General features: G+C 42.9%; 1 protein-coding gene across 2 annotated transcripts in view; it reads left to right on the top strand.

Moving 5' to 3' along the window:
- Positions 1-16,799, top strand: part of LOC119405073 (polyadenylate-binding protein-interacting protein 1) — a 28,590-nt gene extending 11,791 nt beyond the window's left edge. The window contains exons 7-10 of one of the 2 annotated variants that reach the window (XM_037671844.2): positions 569-687; positions 4,332-4,434; positions 15,156-15,265; positions 16,296-16,799. In XM_037671844.2, coding sequence (XP_037527772.1) covers positions 569-687; positions 4,332-4,434; positions 15,156-15,265; positions 16,296-16,392 — 429 coding nt within the window. In that variant the 3' untranslated portion in view covers positions 16,393-16,799. Of the gene's footprint in view, positions 1-568; positions 688-4,331; positions 4,435-7,288; positions 7,316-15,155; positions 15,266-16,295 lie in introns of those variants that run through there. The other variant, XM_037671846.2, reaches the window with a different exon arrangement.
- Positions 16,800-17,201: the final 402 nt, after the last annotated feature.

Raw genomic sequence — 17,201 nt, 5'->3', positions numbered from 1 at the left:
AGTTTGTACTGTAAAATTGTACCGTAATGTTGTTTTAAGACTAGCACGACTGTTGCGTGCATCGCAGCTCTCTCTGCTTTTTGAAGAACACAACTTGCTGCTGCCATTTGGTGCTGAACCCAAGGCTGAAATTGGAGGTTGTGAGTTCAGCTCCCTCCCACCTGCAGCAAGTTGTTTCTCTATTTTTTTTTTTTATCCACTTTCACTTGCCTTTATCTTATCTCAACACCTCAGTTTCACCTATACAGATAACTTTTGCTATTCTTTCCTTGGCTTCATATACCAACAAGAATGAGCCCCTTAGTTACTTCGCCGTCTCATTCAAAGCATTTTTTAGTATTTTTCAATCAAATCTTGGTTCTTGTTTAGCTTTGGGTATAAATAGGATTTCTTTAATGTTAAGGTACCAAAATCTTCTTTTCCTTTCTTCCTAATCCTCTCCCTACTTATCTTCTTTGAGTAGTTTCTTTCAATAGCCATAAATGTTTGAGCTCCTAAATTAACTGATCTGTAGTGTCATTGATAGTTCTAGTGCTGACTTCTGGGAATGTTTTGTCCTTGCACACAGCTTACAGGACACAGCTTGGAGGACTTCGGTAATTTGGAACCCGGCAGTACCGATGGGTCCATATTGGACAGCGTGTTTGACAAGCTCAGGGAGATCGTGCAGAAGCCTGACATTGATGCGTAAGTTCACCAGCATCTTTCTTTTTGTGCACTAAAGTCTCAATTATTTGGAATCACTCAATTCATATTGACGAATGCTTCGAACCGCACGGCTGGTACTGGGAAAGTTGTATGTGCTCAACATACAACTCAGCCTACAAACCTGCTCAACAGTTATCTCTAACAAAATTTCTCGCGTCTTCCAGCAACAGAAAGTCGTGTCAATATGTCTCGAAACTTCGAGGCCTCCATCTACTCTACGCAAGTGCTAAGACTGCACACACATGCACCCCACTCAAGGCTGTATTCAAACTGAGCAGGCTGGATGTGCAGGAGATGCTGCGACCGTGTTAAGTCAGACCATAACTTCACGTAACGAGGCTTGAAAAACGCATCGCAACAGAAGCTGCTCAGGAGAAACGGCAAGTCATCCCGAATACAAAAGTAGACGGCTTTTCCTTTGCATTTGGTGTGTAGTGCTTATCTCTTTCATTCTCAAACTCTAAATAAGCTCGAAAGAAGTCTTTTGCTTGTCTGCGAGAAGATGTGCCGCTCTTTGTGCCTCCTAGTTTTATGCTGTAAAGTGGAAAAAAAAAGTGGGGGTTACAGTTTTTTTTGGGTACAGCATGAAAGAATCGGATAGGAATAAAACATCACATGCAACGAATAGGCAGTCAACTTGTGTTCTTCAGACAGCTTGCTGTTTTTCTTGACCAGATTCTGCTGCAACACACCTTGTTTTCAAAGTTTGTCGCGTGAAGTTCAGGTCTGACATTGCACAGCGGCGACATTTCCTGCGCGCCCGGCGTGCTCAGTTTCATTATCACCTGGAGCGGGGCCTACAATTTTGTTTACGTGTGTTTCTTAGGATTTGTAAAAAATGGGTATGTCATAAATTGTCACCTCCTACAACCTTTCCATATTAACAACTGCCCTAAGATTAATAATTAAAAAGCTAATTAAAATGTTTTTGCTAATTACTCACTTCAATATAACTTTTAGTGAGGCAAAGTATTTCCTCCTTGTCATAGAGTTCGTGCATGAAGATGACAGGTGCCTGACTGTCATAGCATTTTTGTAAAAAAAAATCTGTTTCCAAAAGAAAAAACGTAACCCGTGTATCTTTTCCTGGACAACGTCCGATAGGAGCAATGTACTATTTTCATATGGTTAATGCGGTCATGCTTTAACACAGTGATGGAGGTGCTGCTCCAATTGCTCCAAAGTGTAATATTTGTAACTGCTCCGAACCTGCTCTGAAAGGGCGTTGGGAAACTAAAAGCAATGAACTTAAACCATGTGACCATCTAGCGAGCCTAAAGGAAACCAAAAACAAGCAGTGTATGCCATCATCCTAGTATGCTAGTATGCAGCTTGCTTACTACCTGCATACTAGCATACTGACAGTGCCACAAGTACTGGCACTATACATGTCTGATTTGGCTCTATATTTGTACCTGACAAGCAGACTATTTTGGTGAAATGTCTGCGAGATTAGTTCGATGACCTACTGATTACTAACTTCTGCTGTGACGATTTGATGTGTGACTGATTACATTTACCATTTTATCAGCTTAGACCTCAATTACGCCTCAATAACTGGCACTTCAGGTGTATAGCTCATTTAGATGTTTTTTTTTTTTTAAATTTCCGATGCTGGCTATTTTGGTCAAATATGAAAATAGCATATTTCTTTAATCTCGTACGGATTATAAACTGCTGCTTTGGCAATAGTTACATGGGATTGTGGCTACTTTTATAATTTGATGCTCAGCTTTATTGCTTTTATTTCATTTCTACCACAAGTGGTGGTATTTTAAATCAATATTTAGCTCATTTACTTAGTGTTCAATCACCATACATCTGCTTAAATATGTGTTTGCAGTGATTTGCAGTGGTTATTGTATGTGCAACATGTTTAAAGCAAATAATAATATTTATGAGTTGCTTAAATGATGATTTAGACTCCAGGAGCCTTCAGGAATATTTTGTCATCTGCTCCGGAAACACCAATAGCGGCTCCAAACTAGCATTTTCTCTGCTCCAAAGACACTTAAGGCTGCTCCAAAGCACCATTTTTTCTGCTCCAGAATATGCTCCAAAAAACAAAATGTTGCTTCCATCACTATTAATAAATTATACACCGCTGCAGAAGTGATTTTTCTACCAGTATTCCTAAATATCATTGCATTATAATCCAGTGTACTAGTTTAACTTTCCAGTGACCCACAGCCACATGTTGTACACCTGTAGCTGTGCAGATTCTGCAGCACCGGTGCAGAGAAATTGCTACTGGGGGAGAACTACCGGCACTTCGCCGATTCAAATGCGACGTGTGGCAAAAGTGAATCGGCTGCAGTTCATGTGGCGCCAAGTGACGTTGCAACAGATGACTTATTGCGCAGAGCGATATTGCTCAATGCCATGCTAACTTTTGCTGCCGAGTTCATCAATGAACGCGCTTAGTTTCATGTTTTCTGGAGCTTGCTCTGGATAATGTGATTTTCAGATTACAAATTTTATTTCTTTCTGGTTCTCGTGAAGATCATGTCGACGAGATTCCACTGTACATCTGGTTGAGTCTGCGCTGGCACTTGGCAACCTAGCATTGCTGGATTGAAGTGCCAGGTTCTTGTTCATATCGACTCATTCCAGTCCAGACAGCCTGCACCTAGCAAGGTGCAGCGATGAGGTGTGACGCACCCTCTTAAAGGGACACTAAAGGCAAATAACGATTTATGTCAGAGTGAAAGCTCAATGTATGACAACGTCTAAAACGGCAATAGTATCAACAGCAGTGCCCTACTTACCGATAAATTAAACTAAATGTATCACACGATGAGTGCCACGAGCCAGACATTTTGGAAATGATCCGGATGACGTGAGAGAGTCTTGACTACAATTAATCACTCGTAAACAAATTAGCTGCAATAAAAAAAAGAACCTTCCGTGTATCAAGAGACGTAATAAAATGCTGCTTGTTAGTTTCTGTTTGATTCATGGAAAAAAGAACCTCTCTGACGTGGAACGGCGTGCGTGGTTCAAAGGTTCCGTTTTCACCGAACTACGCTGCACCCGGCGCCCTGCTTCATTCACGCGGTCGCGTCTCAGTGGTAGTTTCGGCATCGCGTACTGCCATGTGTATTTTGTGTGCTCGTGAAAGTCGCTCCGACAGAAAGTTCGACAAAATGCCGCATGCATGTGATGTTGCCGGATGCCCGAATGATGCATGCTGCCAGTGCACGCAGCCGCGCAGTAAAGGCAGGCAACGTTGAGCACGGCAACAGTGACATGAGAAAGACCACTTTCAGGCGGGGGATTTGAAGTGCGCTAACGCGATGTGGGCCACTAAAACGTGATTTTATTTCAAAATAAGCACTTCCTTGGCACAAAAGTAGCACTGCGAGGTTTCTGGACCACTGTTTCAAGCAATCAACGTCGACTTAATATTTGCCTTTAGTTGTCCCTTTAACATCTTGGAAAAGGGCTTGAAGGAGCACCTATAGCTCTCGATTTTATGACGTCCTGACAGTGAAATATTAGCAGTCTGGATATTTTTGTGCCTTACTCGCATTGCTTGAGTGTACACATGCCTGAAGAAAATATTGTGCCAACCTTGGTACCACTAGCTGATCAAACAGAATCTGTGTTCACTTGTTTTGCAGGACTGCGTCGTTGATGATTAAAAATGTCCTGGATCTCCGCGAGAAGAACTGGGGCCGATCGTCTTCCTCCTCGAGCTCGCCTTCCGGATGTCCATCCGAAGAGGTGAGTTGGTTTGGGAAAAAAAAAAGAAGTTGGCAGCTCAATTATGGGATCGATACTCAATGAAGACAGTGTAATCACTGCTTTGTGGCTGGGACATCATAGCCTTTTTACTTGCACTATAGAACCCAACCTAACAATCTAATCAACCCTCATTTCATTGACATTATTGAGTGCTGTTAGCGCATGAGTAAATATGGCAGTTATGTTGGGAAGGTCTCCGCTCAAGACGAGTTTAATTCGGTCAGGAATTTGTGGATGTCATCAACGTCGTCGTAGCACTCCGCAGAAAGCGGATGGAAGAGGTCAAGGAAGGCATCGTCTTCAGGATTTCCTTACAGTTGCCAACTCTGCCTCACTTGCTGAGAGAAGACTGCCTACGAATTGAGGCCATCTCATTGTTTTCTTCATGACTAGTTTCAGTAAAAAAAAAAAATTTTGCTCCATATTTTGTCTTAACAAGCATGACAAGTCCATTGCACCCTTTATGGGGGCAATAGAGAAACACGGCCTCCCATGATGCACAGTTAATCTGCCCTCCTCTAAAAGGCACCCCTCCTCCCCTCCCCCACTTGTGAACACGGAAAAGCTATGCTTTAATGAAGGTCAACGTTACCTTTTTTTTTTCTCTTAAAGGGGTACTGACACAAAATTTCGCGGCCGAGTTAGCCTGCTGGATTGATTCCCGTGTACGTGCGTGTACCATCTGCAAAATATCGACAGCGAATAAAGCTTGGAAGGTATTTTATATGAATTTTGAAGTTCGCGAGCGCGATCCAGCATTGTAGGTCGCACCTGGTGCATTGACACCCTCGGAGGTGACCCGAGGTGACCCCTCTACTTCCCCTACGTAACCGATGCAGCCGGTACAAGTTATGATGACGTCGTAGCCGCCATTTCTGTTTTGACGCGCTTCCCGACGAATCGCTCCTCGCCAGCGGGTCAAACCTGAAGTGATTCGCCACGTCGAAAATTCCTTCCATCCCCGCCGCAAGAAAATCATCGCCATCAGACGACGATGAGCCCGACGACAACAGACCACGCGGAAATGCATCACTGTGCTGTATTTATGCGGAAACCCGAATCATTGTTCGGCTGGTTGCGCAGTTACTGAAAAGGTGGGAGGCCATTTGCAGCGCACTGTGACGCTGGCGAGATGAGGGGCGCTGCTAACTTTTATCCCACAAAAGGTTGTCGCGGCACGCACTAACCGATAGGCATAAGGTGAGCTGCTACGGCATAAGAGGTCAGCAAATATGTTAGGTTCTATGTGACTCGGATGGGGATTTGTCGAAACTATGTTTTAACCATTAGTACATTTAAAGCAGGTACGTATAACGGTGTTTGACTGTATGTGCTACGCACAAAGCTCGATGGACAGGCCATACTCTCGATGTGGTGGGATAACTATTCCAGTCTTCTGCTGCTCTGGAAGGAAGACATTCTGGATACATATCTATGGTTTGCACTTCAATCCTTTGAATATTTGGGGCAGGCAGCATGTGTAAAAATGCAGTCTTTCTTCTTATTAGAGAAGAGGAAGAAACAAGTGGCAAGGGCTGTTATCAGTTACAAAACTGCACCCAACATATGCTTCTGGGCTACTAGAACAACGGGCAGCATGTGCAGGCATCTATGGCGGCTACTCTCTAAAAGCAGCAAAAGGGAGAGTTGGGCTAGTTGGTTTGCGTTCATATTGAAACAGCGCAAAAGACGAGGACACAGAAGGACTAGACAACACAAGCGCTGAACTGACAACTGAATGCTTTATTCAAGCGAAACATAGGAAGGGAGAAGAAGAAAGAACACACGCCACAGAAAGCAGTGGCGTGTGTGCCATTCACAGCATCATGCAAACATGAGCCTTGCATTTGACAACCGTGGTAGAAACCACACGTAAGGAGTGTGGCAGCCAACACAAACTCGTGATTTAAGTGGTTGTGAGTTGTTTACCCCAACTCGGAAGTTAATGTCGTGAGTGTACAGTTTTGCACAGCATAAGTCCACTAAAGGGACACTACAGAGAAAAATGTTTTTTCTCGTGTTAGTAAATTACTTTCACGATTCCAAAAACATCACGCTTCCTGCGAGAAGATACTTGCTAAACTAGAAAATGTGGAAAAAGACAATGGTGACATGACGTCAATGATTTTTGACGGTATCCACTGAGCCCTGGTAGTTCCTGATTAATAAAAATGAAGTATATTGTCTTCTGAAGGAGCCACAGACTTAGCATACCAAGTTTCAGAAAATTTCGTCGAGTTGATGTGGCCAAAATGCGGCAAAACACTTTGAAGTCTGCTATGTCTCCATCAGAGATTTGAGCAGGTAATTTAAACATAATTCTGACATCGATTTTCTCATCTATTAATTAATTTATGGTGATGAAATTAACGATGCTAGAGTTTTCAGAGTGTAATTTATCAGAGTAAACTAATTTTTTCACTTCAGTGTCCCTTTAAATATGTTCTAGGCTGCATTGGTCGTTGATATTTTTTAGAATGTGCACATTTGTCCTCGCAAATCTTTCCCTCCTTCGAAGTTTTGTGTCGGTAGTTGTTTAATGCAAGCAGAGAAATCCACGCCAGATGATAATCATTTTGCCTTAAAAAGCTATGCCCCGAAGAGCACAACAGTTTTTAGCGTTTTACGTGATCATTCGTCTGTTCGCTGACTGTGACAAATGAATTGAGTGCCACATTTTTAAAGCTGTCGTGAAGTTATCCTTTATTGCATTACCTCTTTCTTTTGCTCTGCCTTTGCTCTCTTGCTTCATTTCGCTGCAACTTGTATGGAATGCTTACAGCTGCTGCCTGCAACTGCCAGTGCATGCTGTCTTTTTCTCACTTCTTTCCAGGCTTTTCCCTGATAGAAAGTGCAAAAAGCAAAAGTGCAGCCCCTCCCTTCCCTTGCCACTTGTGTGTTGCTATCGGGCTTGCGTGCCGTGTTTTCCCTCCCTGCTGCTTCTCCCTGCGATGTCTCGTCTTTGTTCTTGCTTGCCGTGTCCTTCCAAATCCCAGGAAGATTTCTATAAGTAAAGCACCTTTCCTTCAAAACTTGAGTCTCTTTCGTTTTTGTGCCGTTTGGTTATTCTTTCCGCGTGGCGTGGTGTTGTTGCTCTCTTCAGCAAGATGCCACGCCCAATTATGGCACTCGTCTACGCTCTCACTCACACGCACAGTGGCGTTGACACTGATACGCCTTGACTCGATCAGCCACCATAGAAGTACCGTACACACTCAAGTAAGGGCTAAACTTGTCACTTTGGCTATCTGAAATGAATTAAAATCGGGAGTTTTACATCTCAGAACCCAAGATTTGATTATGAGCACGTTGTAGTGGGTGACCCTGAATTGATCTTGACCACCTGCGTTTCTTGGATGTTCACAGCTAAAGCTGAGTAGACGGGGGTTTTAACATTTAGAACCAAACGGTGCATTGTGATACTGGGAAGCACCCGCACGCTCAGCTGCGCGAAGCCATAGCCGTCAAGCCTTAACGGCCGGTTTTCCACAATGCACACGACAGGCGGCCCTTACTTGAATGTGAGTCATGTCTAGATTTCGCCGTCCATTAATGAGACTTCTTGTGCCAAAACGCCGTGCAGTGTTGCTTTCGTAACACATTCAGTAGCTCATATACACTCAAACCTCATTATAACAAAATCGCATCTGCCACGAAAGTAACTTCGTTATATCCAAAAATCCGTTATAAACGTTTATTTGTAACACTGTAGCTATGACAGGACTATTCTTCATTTACTTCGTTATAACCGATAATTCGTTATATCCGTGTTCGTTATAACGAGGTTTGAGTGTATGCCAGATGACCATCATTGGCACTTGCCACATGCTCGTCACTGTTAAAGCTATAATCGCAGTATAGTCATCTACTGCTCTCTTCATGGTAATAGATGTGCCTCTTGTTTTGCAAATGAATGGTTGAAGACACAGGCCACATGCCTAGAAATCTAGAGCAGACAGAATTTATTGTTTTTGCCCCAAATTATTAAGCTGTCAAGGAACACTAAAGATAAAAACAATTTTTCTTCCAACAGTAATTTACATTTTCACAGTGCTGATATCACCACGCTAGCAGCAGGAAGATGCTTCGTAAGTGAGAAAACACGCAAAAAGAAAATGCAGGTGGCGACGTCACCGTGAAGTTCCCACACCAATTGCTGCGACACCACAGATTTTGACAGTGTCTAATAAGGCCAACATAGTTCGTAATCGGTAAAAATGCTGTGTGTTGTCCTCTGAGGGGGCCAGGGACTCAACATACCAAGTTTCAGAAACTCTCATTGAACCAGTGTAGTCAAAATACGAAAAAACACTTTGAAATTTGTCTCATCATGCTTGCATACATTTCAGCATGAAATTTAAAAATGAAACTTTGACCTTGACTGCTGCTTCTGTTAGTAAACCTAGGATGGCGAAATTGACAGTAGGGTTTTCAGAGTATAATTTATCAGTCTAAGCGGATTCACTGTTTAGGTTTAGTGTTCCTTTAAAAGAGAATCTGTAATGCTCATTTCAAAGCGGCAAACAAATCTGCATGTATTGAACCACGGACGACTTATTATGGTTTTTTAACGAACTTTGTTCAATTCAACCTGCATAAGTTATAATTATTGTTCACTTACCTGATAAAAGAACAAGAATATGTGTATGGCAGTCAGTGCTCTAGCAGTCGGTGCTCTAGTATCTGTTAAAGAGTGTGGTTATCTAGAGATCCTATGCCAGTCAGTCACTGGGGACTGGGATAACGAGAAGAAAATTTATGGAAGATTGAAGATGTGCTCAATCACGTATTGTCGGCATTACCAAGTGGTTAGCAGTGGCTTATTGCTATCCTTGCAAAGAAAAGCATACACTCATTGCATTATATATTGGTACTAGCATCAGGAGCAGAAACATTCGAGCTTAACGAAAGAAAAAGCTTGAATAGTATTTGAGGATCGCATGAGTGATAAAAAAATAATACATTTGTAATGTTACGACGAAGACAGAGATGATGACTATGACAGGGATGGTCTGTGTTTCAGTAGACATTAAAGGAGTACTGGCACAGAAGTTTGACATCATGTTTTTTTTTCATGAAGTAGCTAACGACTTGCTTATCAAGGCCGAAAATTGTTTGCTCCAATACGCGACGCTTAATTATTTGGAGATATTTTTAGAGTGCTCAGTCGCAGCTTCAGTTTCAGAGAGGTGGGACCCAGCGGGTTTGCTTTGTAAACGCAGCTGGCCACGTGAGCGTACAAAACAGCAACGCATTTGTCACGCTTGTGCAGCGCCTTGACAACTATGGGAGAGAGTACATGCAAGGAGCATGGCAGCCAACAAAAAGAAAGCGCTGGTGGCGACGCCACCTTGATGTTCCTGCACCAGTCAGCGTGACTTCATAGATTTTGACGATGGCCACTAGGGCCTATGTAGTTCCTAATCGGTAAAAATGAAGTCCACTATCCTCTGAGGGGTCCAGAGGCTTGACATAAAAGTTTCAGAAAATTTCGGTGAACTATTGTCGCCAGAATACGAAAAACTCGCTTTGAAATCCGTGGCATCATACGCAGAGATTTCAGTAGGTAAAAATGAGACTTTGTCCTTGATTTTCTCCTCTGTTAATAAACCTATGATGGCGACATTAACATTGCTGGAATTATCAGAGTGCAATTTATCAGTCGAAACCGATTAATTGTTTCACTTCAGTGTGCCTTTAAATATATTCCAGGCTATATTAGTCATTGATATTTTGTAGATGTGTGTGTGTGTCCACACAAATCTATCTCGGAAGTTGTCTCATCTTCAAAATTTGTGTCATTACCCCTTTAAGAGTTTTGAAAATTTGGAGCTGGGCAGGCCGTTTATGCATAGGGCTATAGGAAATGGTGGTCAATTGGTTGCAGAATTGGTTCCAAGGGAATGGAAGTGCATCTAAGGATGGCAGAGAATTGAAAAACTGGTGCACTGAAATTCGGAAGTTTGCAGGTATAACATGGATTTAGCTGGTGAAAGAGGCAAGGCTTTCGTGCTGCAGTGGACATAAATAGGCCAGTGATCATGCTAATGAGCTCTCCGATATTACCGAGGTAACATTAGCCCTTTCAGACTATGAAGAACTGTCTGTAAATACGTCATATTGACACAGCATTATTTCAAGGCACTGATTATTCTATTGCAACAATACATTGATTTATGTGTGTTACAGTAATTAATTGTAATCCAATTGCAGTTAAATATCTATCCTGAAGTCATTCATGCTCAATTTTTGCAGAAATTGAGTCAAATCTCTTGCTAGAAATATAGTGCAAGTTTGTTTTCGCTTATGTAGATTTTCAGCAAAGAAAAATTATACTTGTGACTTGGCTCACGGGAAGCGGCACGTCGAACGTGCTAGTACCTTCAGCAAAGTGATCATATGCAACAGTACACTGCAGAATAAAGGTAGATGAAGGCACACTTGTTTCGCAGGGATTCAATTCATGCAAAGCTCACTGTACGCTTCTCTTCCTGAGTCACTAGTTAACACAACTAGCAAAAACAAGTGGTGTACACAATTGTGTACAAAGCATCTCAAAGGGTTAAAACGCCTACCGCCAATATTCGCATGCAGGGATCAAATGCTTATAACAAATGTAGGATACCCTAATCAAGGTAATTTCGTGTTGGAGTAGTCTTCATTAGAAATGACATCCTCCCAAATACTTTCCTTCTTTCCTCGAAAGCATCATTTAAGAGGAGCAGCTTCCTCTTTGTCAATTTTTCCACATGACATTCCTACTGCTTCGTTGTACCACAGCTGCCCTGTAGTGTTTCATTGTGAATGTACAATTTAATATTCCCTTTGAGTGATTGACATTTTGTATTGGTCATATTAGCTGTCTTTGTGGTCTTCTAATGAAAGCTTCAAGCTATTCACTTTTCTTCTTTTTAACAGTTCTACATAACACCAAGGTCAGGTTTTTGTGTGTAACATGTTTGTCACCCTTAGGGGCCATCAATAACAAAATTTTATTTTTGTTAATAAATCACTATACTGTAGAGTCTGTGGGGTCGAAGATGAGCTGCGTGCTCATGGAATACTTAGACACACTTCACGCTCTCACGTAGCAAATATGTGTACATTTATTAACATTTTACATCACAGCAAGCTCGCCAGCCGAATCTAATAACTAGTAATAGGCTTACATAATGTCAATACAACACACAAGCAATATAACAGGCACAAGCAACATAACGCATATACAAGGTACCGCGAATGCGGTGTCGCTGACATTTGACCCACCGCGACAGGCGATTGTCCAGGCACCCTGCCAAAGCCCACAGAAACTTGCTGCTGTTCCCTGCACGCCCCCCTATTTTCGCCCCCGCCAGGCGGTACTGCTGTTGCCACCGTGCTAACCTTACACCACGTGAGCACAGCGCCACCTCGCTCGGTGACTGTTTAAGCTAACTGTGTCTAATCCGCTGGACATGCGTGCCATGTGGTGAAAACGACTTTTCCAGAGGTGATAGCACCCCCTCAACTCTCAGTAAATGGAAGTCTCTTAAATGGAATTGCCTCTAATATGATTGGTTTTGTACTTAAATTATGCACTCCTGTTCATCTCTCAGTAAACGGAACTCCTGTAAACGGAATATATTTCCTAGTTCCCTTTAACGAGAGTCTACTGTACATATGTGACAGCATGTATATGTACAGTAGACTCTCAGTAAACGGAAATGTCTTAAACGAAACGGCTGCTTAAATGCAGCAACTGCCTCTAATATGATTGGTTTTGTACTTAAATTCTGCACTCCTGTTTATCTCTCAGTTAACAGAACTCCTGTAAACAGAATATATTTCCTGGTTCCCTTTAACGAGAGTCTACTGTACATATGTGACAACATGTGTATGTATATGTACAATGGACCCTTAGTAAACGGAAATGTCTTAAACGAAACTGCTGCTTAAATGGAGCAACTGCCTCTAATATGATTGGTTTTGTACTTAAATTCTGCACTCCTGTTCATCTCTCAGTTAACGGAACTCCTGTAAACGGAATATATTTCCTGGTTCCCTTTAAAGGGGTACTGACACAAAATTTCGCGGCCGAGATAGCCTGCTAGATCGATTTCCGTGTACGTGCGTGTATCATCTGCGAAATATCTACAGCGAATAAAGCTTGGAAGGTATTTTATATGAATATTGAAGTTCGCGTGCGCGATCCAGCATTATAGGGCGCACCTATTGCATTGACACCCTCGGAGGTGACCTGAGGTGACCCCCCTACTTCCCCTACGTAACCGTTGTAGCCTGTACAACAAGTTGTGATGACGTCGTAGCCGTCATTTTTGTTTTGACGCGCTCGCCGCTGCACTGTTGGTGTCTCAAGGAAATCGTCGCCAACAGACGACGATGAGGAGGACGACGATAACGAGGACGGTGATGGCGACGTCATCGCGCAGCACGTGCGGCAAGCGTGCGAATGCGAGGAGACGACGCGAACAGCGCGGAAGTGCGTCACACTTCTGTGTGCTGACGTGATCGAGCGCTGCAGCTGCTAGGTGGTGATAGTTGCACCCGGAGGCTTGTCGTTTTTTAAACCGAAACTGACACTGGTCGGTAATGCGGAGCCTGTAATTAATTATCTGTCGCGCGCTGCAGGAAACGATGTGCCGTGTTATGACTAACAGGCCCCCAGCAACACATTGCAGCAAAAAAACGCGAGGCCAAAATTTTTGTGTCAGTACCCCTTTAACGAGTCTACTGTACATATGTGACAGCATGTGTATGTATATGTACAGTAGACCCTCAGTAAACGGAAATGCCTTAAACGAAACTGCTGCTTAAATGGGGCAACTGCCTTTAATATGATTGGTTTTGTACTTATATTCTGCACTCCTGTTCATCTCTCAGTTAACGGAACTCCTGTAAACGGAATATATTTCCTGCTTCCCTTTAATGAGAATCTACTGTACACATGTGACAGCATGTGTATGTATATGTACAGTAGACCCCTCAGTAAACGGAAATGTCTTAAACGAAACTGCTGCTTAAATGTAGCAACTGCCTCTAATATGATTGGTTTTGTACTTGAATTCTGCACACCTGTTCATCTCTCAGTAAATGGAACTCCTGTTAAATGGAATATATTTTCCTGATTCCTTCAGGTTCCGTTTAATGAGTCTACTGTACACTGAAAAATTCTTGTCCTGGTTGGAGTGCCAGTACCTGTCTGTTTATAATTGGCAGCCTTCATTAGTACCTGGTAATTAACAGACATGATGAAAGCCTTCTGCACAGAGGTTGATCTGTATCTGAAGTATCTAGAAGCAGGTTGTTCACGTGACCAAGAATTTCAGTGCAGTTCTGGCCTTTAAAATGATTCTGTGTGCCCATTATCTGACGTACTGTCTAAGGAACACGGAGAAAAATGATTTCACTTCTATTATGTACAAACTACCCTTCCACAATACCAAAAACACCGCTTTTGCCTTCGGATATTATTTGGCAGATTAGAAAACACTTCAAAAGAAAACATAAGTGGCACCGCCGCCTTGAAGTTCCTGCACCGACTTTGCCGTGAGGTCCTAGATTTTGACAGCAGCTGCCGGGGCCTATACTCCATCTCAGAAATTCCGTTCAGCACTGCGAAGGCTACGGGGCCTCTTAGCCAATAGGAAGGGCGATTAGCCCCTCCACCTGTATTCATCTGCATCGTGTCGTCTCCTCACTATTTCCCTGGTGTCTGCTCACACACGTAGGGACGAGAAAAGCGAACAGACGGCATCGCTGAAAAAAAAAATGGCTGTACCCATCGCAGCTGGTGCCCTCTGCTTCGAATATATAAAGTCATCATCATGCGCTGTGTGACCCGTAAGTTACAAACTGACGCTTGTATTTGCTTTAGATTAATGTGCTGACACTTCGACAGCAATCTATTCGTGACTATGTTGCGCTAATTCCAAGAACCATTATAAAATTCTCGGCGCATCAGGCTTAGCAGGCGTGGCTAAACAAACAGCTGATCTTGCAAATAACGAGAAAATGTGCCTGATGCTTTGTCCTCAGCATGAGATTGCACAAAGTGATGGCTCATTTCACCATTTAATTGTTGCTGTCAGCGCAGTGGGCGAACAGCAAGTGCAAGTTCGGATCGAAGCGGGCATTGGCGTCTGCATGGGCGCTTCCATGTTGATTTGTAACCACAGTTACTGGTGGTTACTGATACAGCAATTAAAGGCACATGACATATATGCAAAGAATAATAAACTTATCACGCATCGATGTGATGTAACGCATGCAAAACGAGCGCAAATGTCTCAACCCTGCCGATCGTAATTATATCTGGAACTATCTTTTACTGCACAAGCGTGTGGCTTGCTTACACCCTGCAGCCTTGGTAGTGCTGAACGGTAGTGGTGAGATGAAGTATACATAATTCCTTATAGTTTAAAATGGATTACATTGTGTTCCAAGGGAGCCATAGACTTGGCATGTTTAACTTTGTTTTAACAAACTTTAGCTTTATTCTTTTCTTTTAGTAATGAACCTCTGATGGCAAAATTAACTACAATAATGTTCTGTAACAGTAATTTATCAATCTAAACCAATTTAGTGTTCCCTTTCTAATGCCTAGGAATTCTGCTCTCTTCCTTCCAAATGAGATTCTCTCCTTGGCCCTTGGGGTGCTCAAAATGTCACCTGTTTTGTTCCTGTGTTTTATTGCCATGCAGAACCTCCCGATCACATGTGGTCCTGACGGCGTGCCGTTCTCCAGAGAAGAGGAGAACTTTGTTCAAGAGCTGCTTCTAGAAGAACAGATGGGCAGCCTCGAACTCTCAGAGTGAGTGTGATAATCTTCGGCACTTAATGAGATTTAAATTTTGGGGATGAGCTTGTGCATAGGATGAAAGCACGTCAAGACGCCCCTGTAGGCTTACCACTTTCCCTATCCCTCTCTCATAAGGAATTCTTGGTCGAAAGTCTTGGTGGGGCAGCGCAAACAATGACAACACAGGGAAAGGAACGACGCAAGGCAGCACGTGTTGTTTTGTTCCTTGCGCCGTCATCTGTGCTTCCCTATTAAGATGTTCAACAAAGAACTTATTCAGACAGATGATCAGGGAATGGTGGTTGTAGTAAACCTCCCCGTTTCTATATGAAACATGCTTGTAAGGGCAAGTCCAAGCCGATAGTTCGGATGCATTATGAAAGAACGCCAGACAATGGCATGGAGTGCTACAAACAAAAATCTTTGCACATTTGGTCCCAGATGCTTATTGTGAGAGCGAGAGATGTACAACTTTAATAACCCTTGGTTTCTGTGGGTGGAGCCCCTCGTCCAGAGCCCCGCTGGCCATTATGGCCCACCGGACCTCCCATTGAGGAAAACTGTGCTGAAAACTCTGCATTGATGAAACTGTACACGTCTGAAATCCTCTCATCAGATTGGTACATCTGTAATTGCCATGCAATGACTTCAGTTTAGTTTTTTAAAAAAAACCTTTAGTACAGACTTTATACATTACAGGGCTGTAGAGCAGCATGGCTAGACTCAGCCACTTATATATGACGGCCCCTAGCGTACGGCAGTTAAAAGTAAAAGCTTAATATGCACCACGAGACCACAAACCCGGTCTCCCATTGATGGCTCCGATTAGTGATCATCTGGGGGTGTTCTGCTGCGTTTGCGGTTTCGTAAAATTTTTATTGGCTTTGTGTCAACACATGACAGAATAAGTTGTTTGGGCAATAATTTTCTTGCCTTTAATTGGCGGCAGTGTAGTTTTGAAAGAGTAACTTGTCTAAACTGGAGGTGTCCGCTTAGTCGTCGTTCATTTTTGTAAGCTGTTTTTTTTTTTTCTTTGTTTCAGTGGCAGCGGCATGTACTCGAATGACTGCGGCAACGACGAAATGGATGATGAGGTTGCGGCGGCCTACGAAGAATTCCTCAAGGAATCGGGACGATGAACTTTTGTATCTTGACACGCAGGGGAGGGCTCCGGGGTGGGTTGGCCAACGAGTGGGAGGGGAGTGCGTTAGGGGCTGTTTTTTCTTACGTGTTCATTTTGTGGGCTGTCATTTTTTTATATAATATTTTTTTTGCGGAGTGGGGACTGCAGTGTGGTGCCACCTTGCCCATATTTTTTTTTATTGCGTTTGTATGTTGGCAAGGCCTTTTTTTCTGTTACCTCAGCTTATGTGTTTTGTTTGTTTTTTTTCGTCACATACGTCACCTGCGCATCTTACATGTTACAATGCAGTTCAGGCCATCGAATGTAATGCAACAAGCGCTTGTACATTCTCGACGCACAAAGTGCTGTTTTTTGGACGAGACTATCCATTGAATAATAAACAGAGAAGACGTTTTGCAGGAACTGTGTCTCGTATCTCTTGGTTTTGACTGTTTGTGCAGGTAAGTGTGTCTGACGTAGGCACAGCGAGCATTTTCGGAACTTTTTTGCCTCTGAAGCAAGTGGCTCGGTGGTAAAAAACGCTGGAAAACTTAGGGGAAGACTCAACGTCTGTCAGGCCAAGATGCCTTGAAGTTTACTACGTGGAATGATACAGGTGCAAGTGCTCACTGTCCTTTTGGTGTCTTCTGAAAGGTGCGTATCTTTGAAGAACACACATAAACTAGGCCAAGAACAAGTTCTCCTCAAGGTGCGTATCAGTTGTGCTTGAATGTGGGGTACTTAACACTGTCATGATCTGCCTAAGAATGGGAAGAATTGTGGCCCAGTTTGTAATCTGGTTCTAAGTGAATATAAAAACAGCGA

Source organism: Rhipicephalus sanguineus, chromosome 9 (genome assembly GCF_013339695.2).
Source record: "Rhipicephalus sanguineus isolate Rsan-2018 chromosome 9, BIME_Rsan_1.4, whole genome shotgun sequence".
Classification (NCBI taxonomy): domain Eukaryota; kingdom Metazoa; phylum Arthropoda; class Arachnida; order Ixodida; family Ixodidae; genus Rhipicephalus; species Rhipicephalus sanguineus.
The sequence above is the reverse complement of the archived record's forward strand: the minus strand, read 5'-3'. Positions and strand labels throughout refer to the sequence as shown.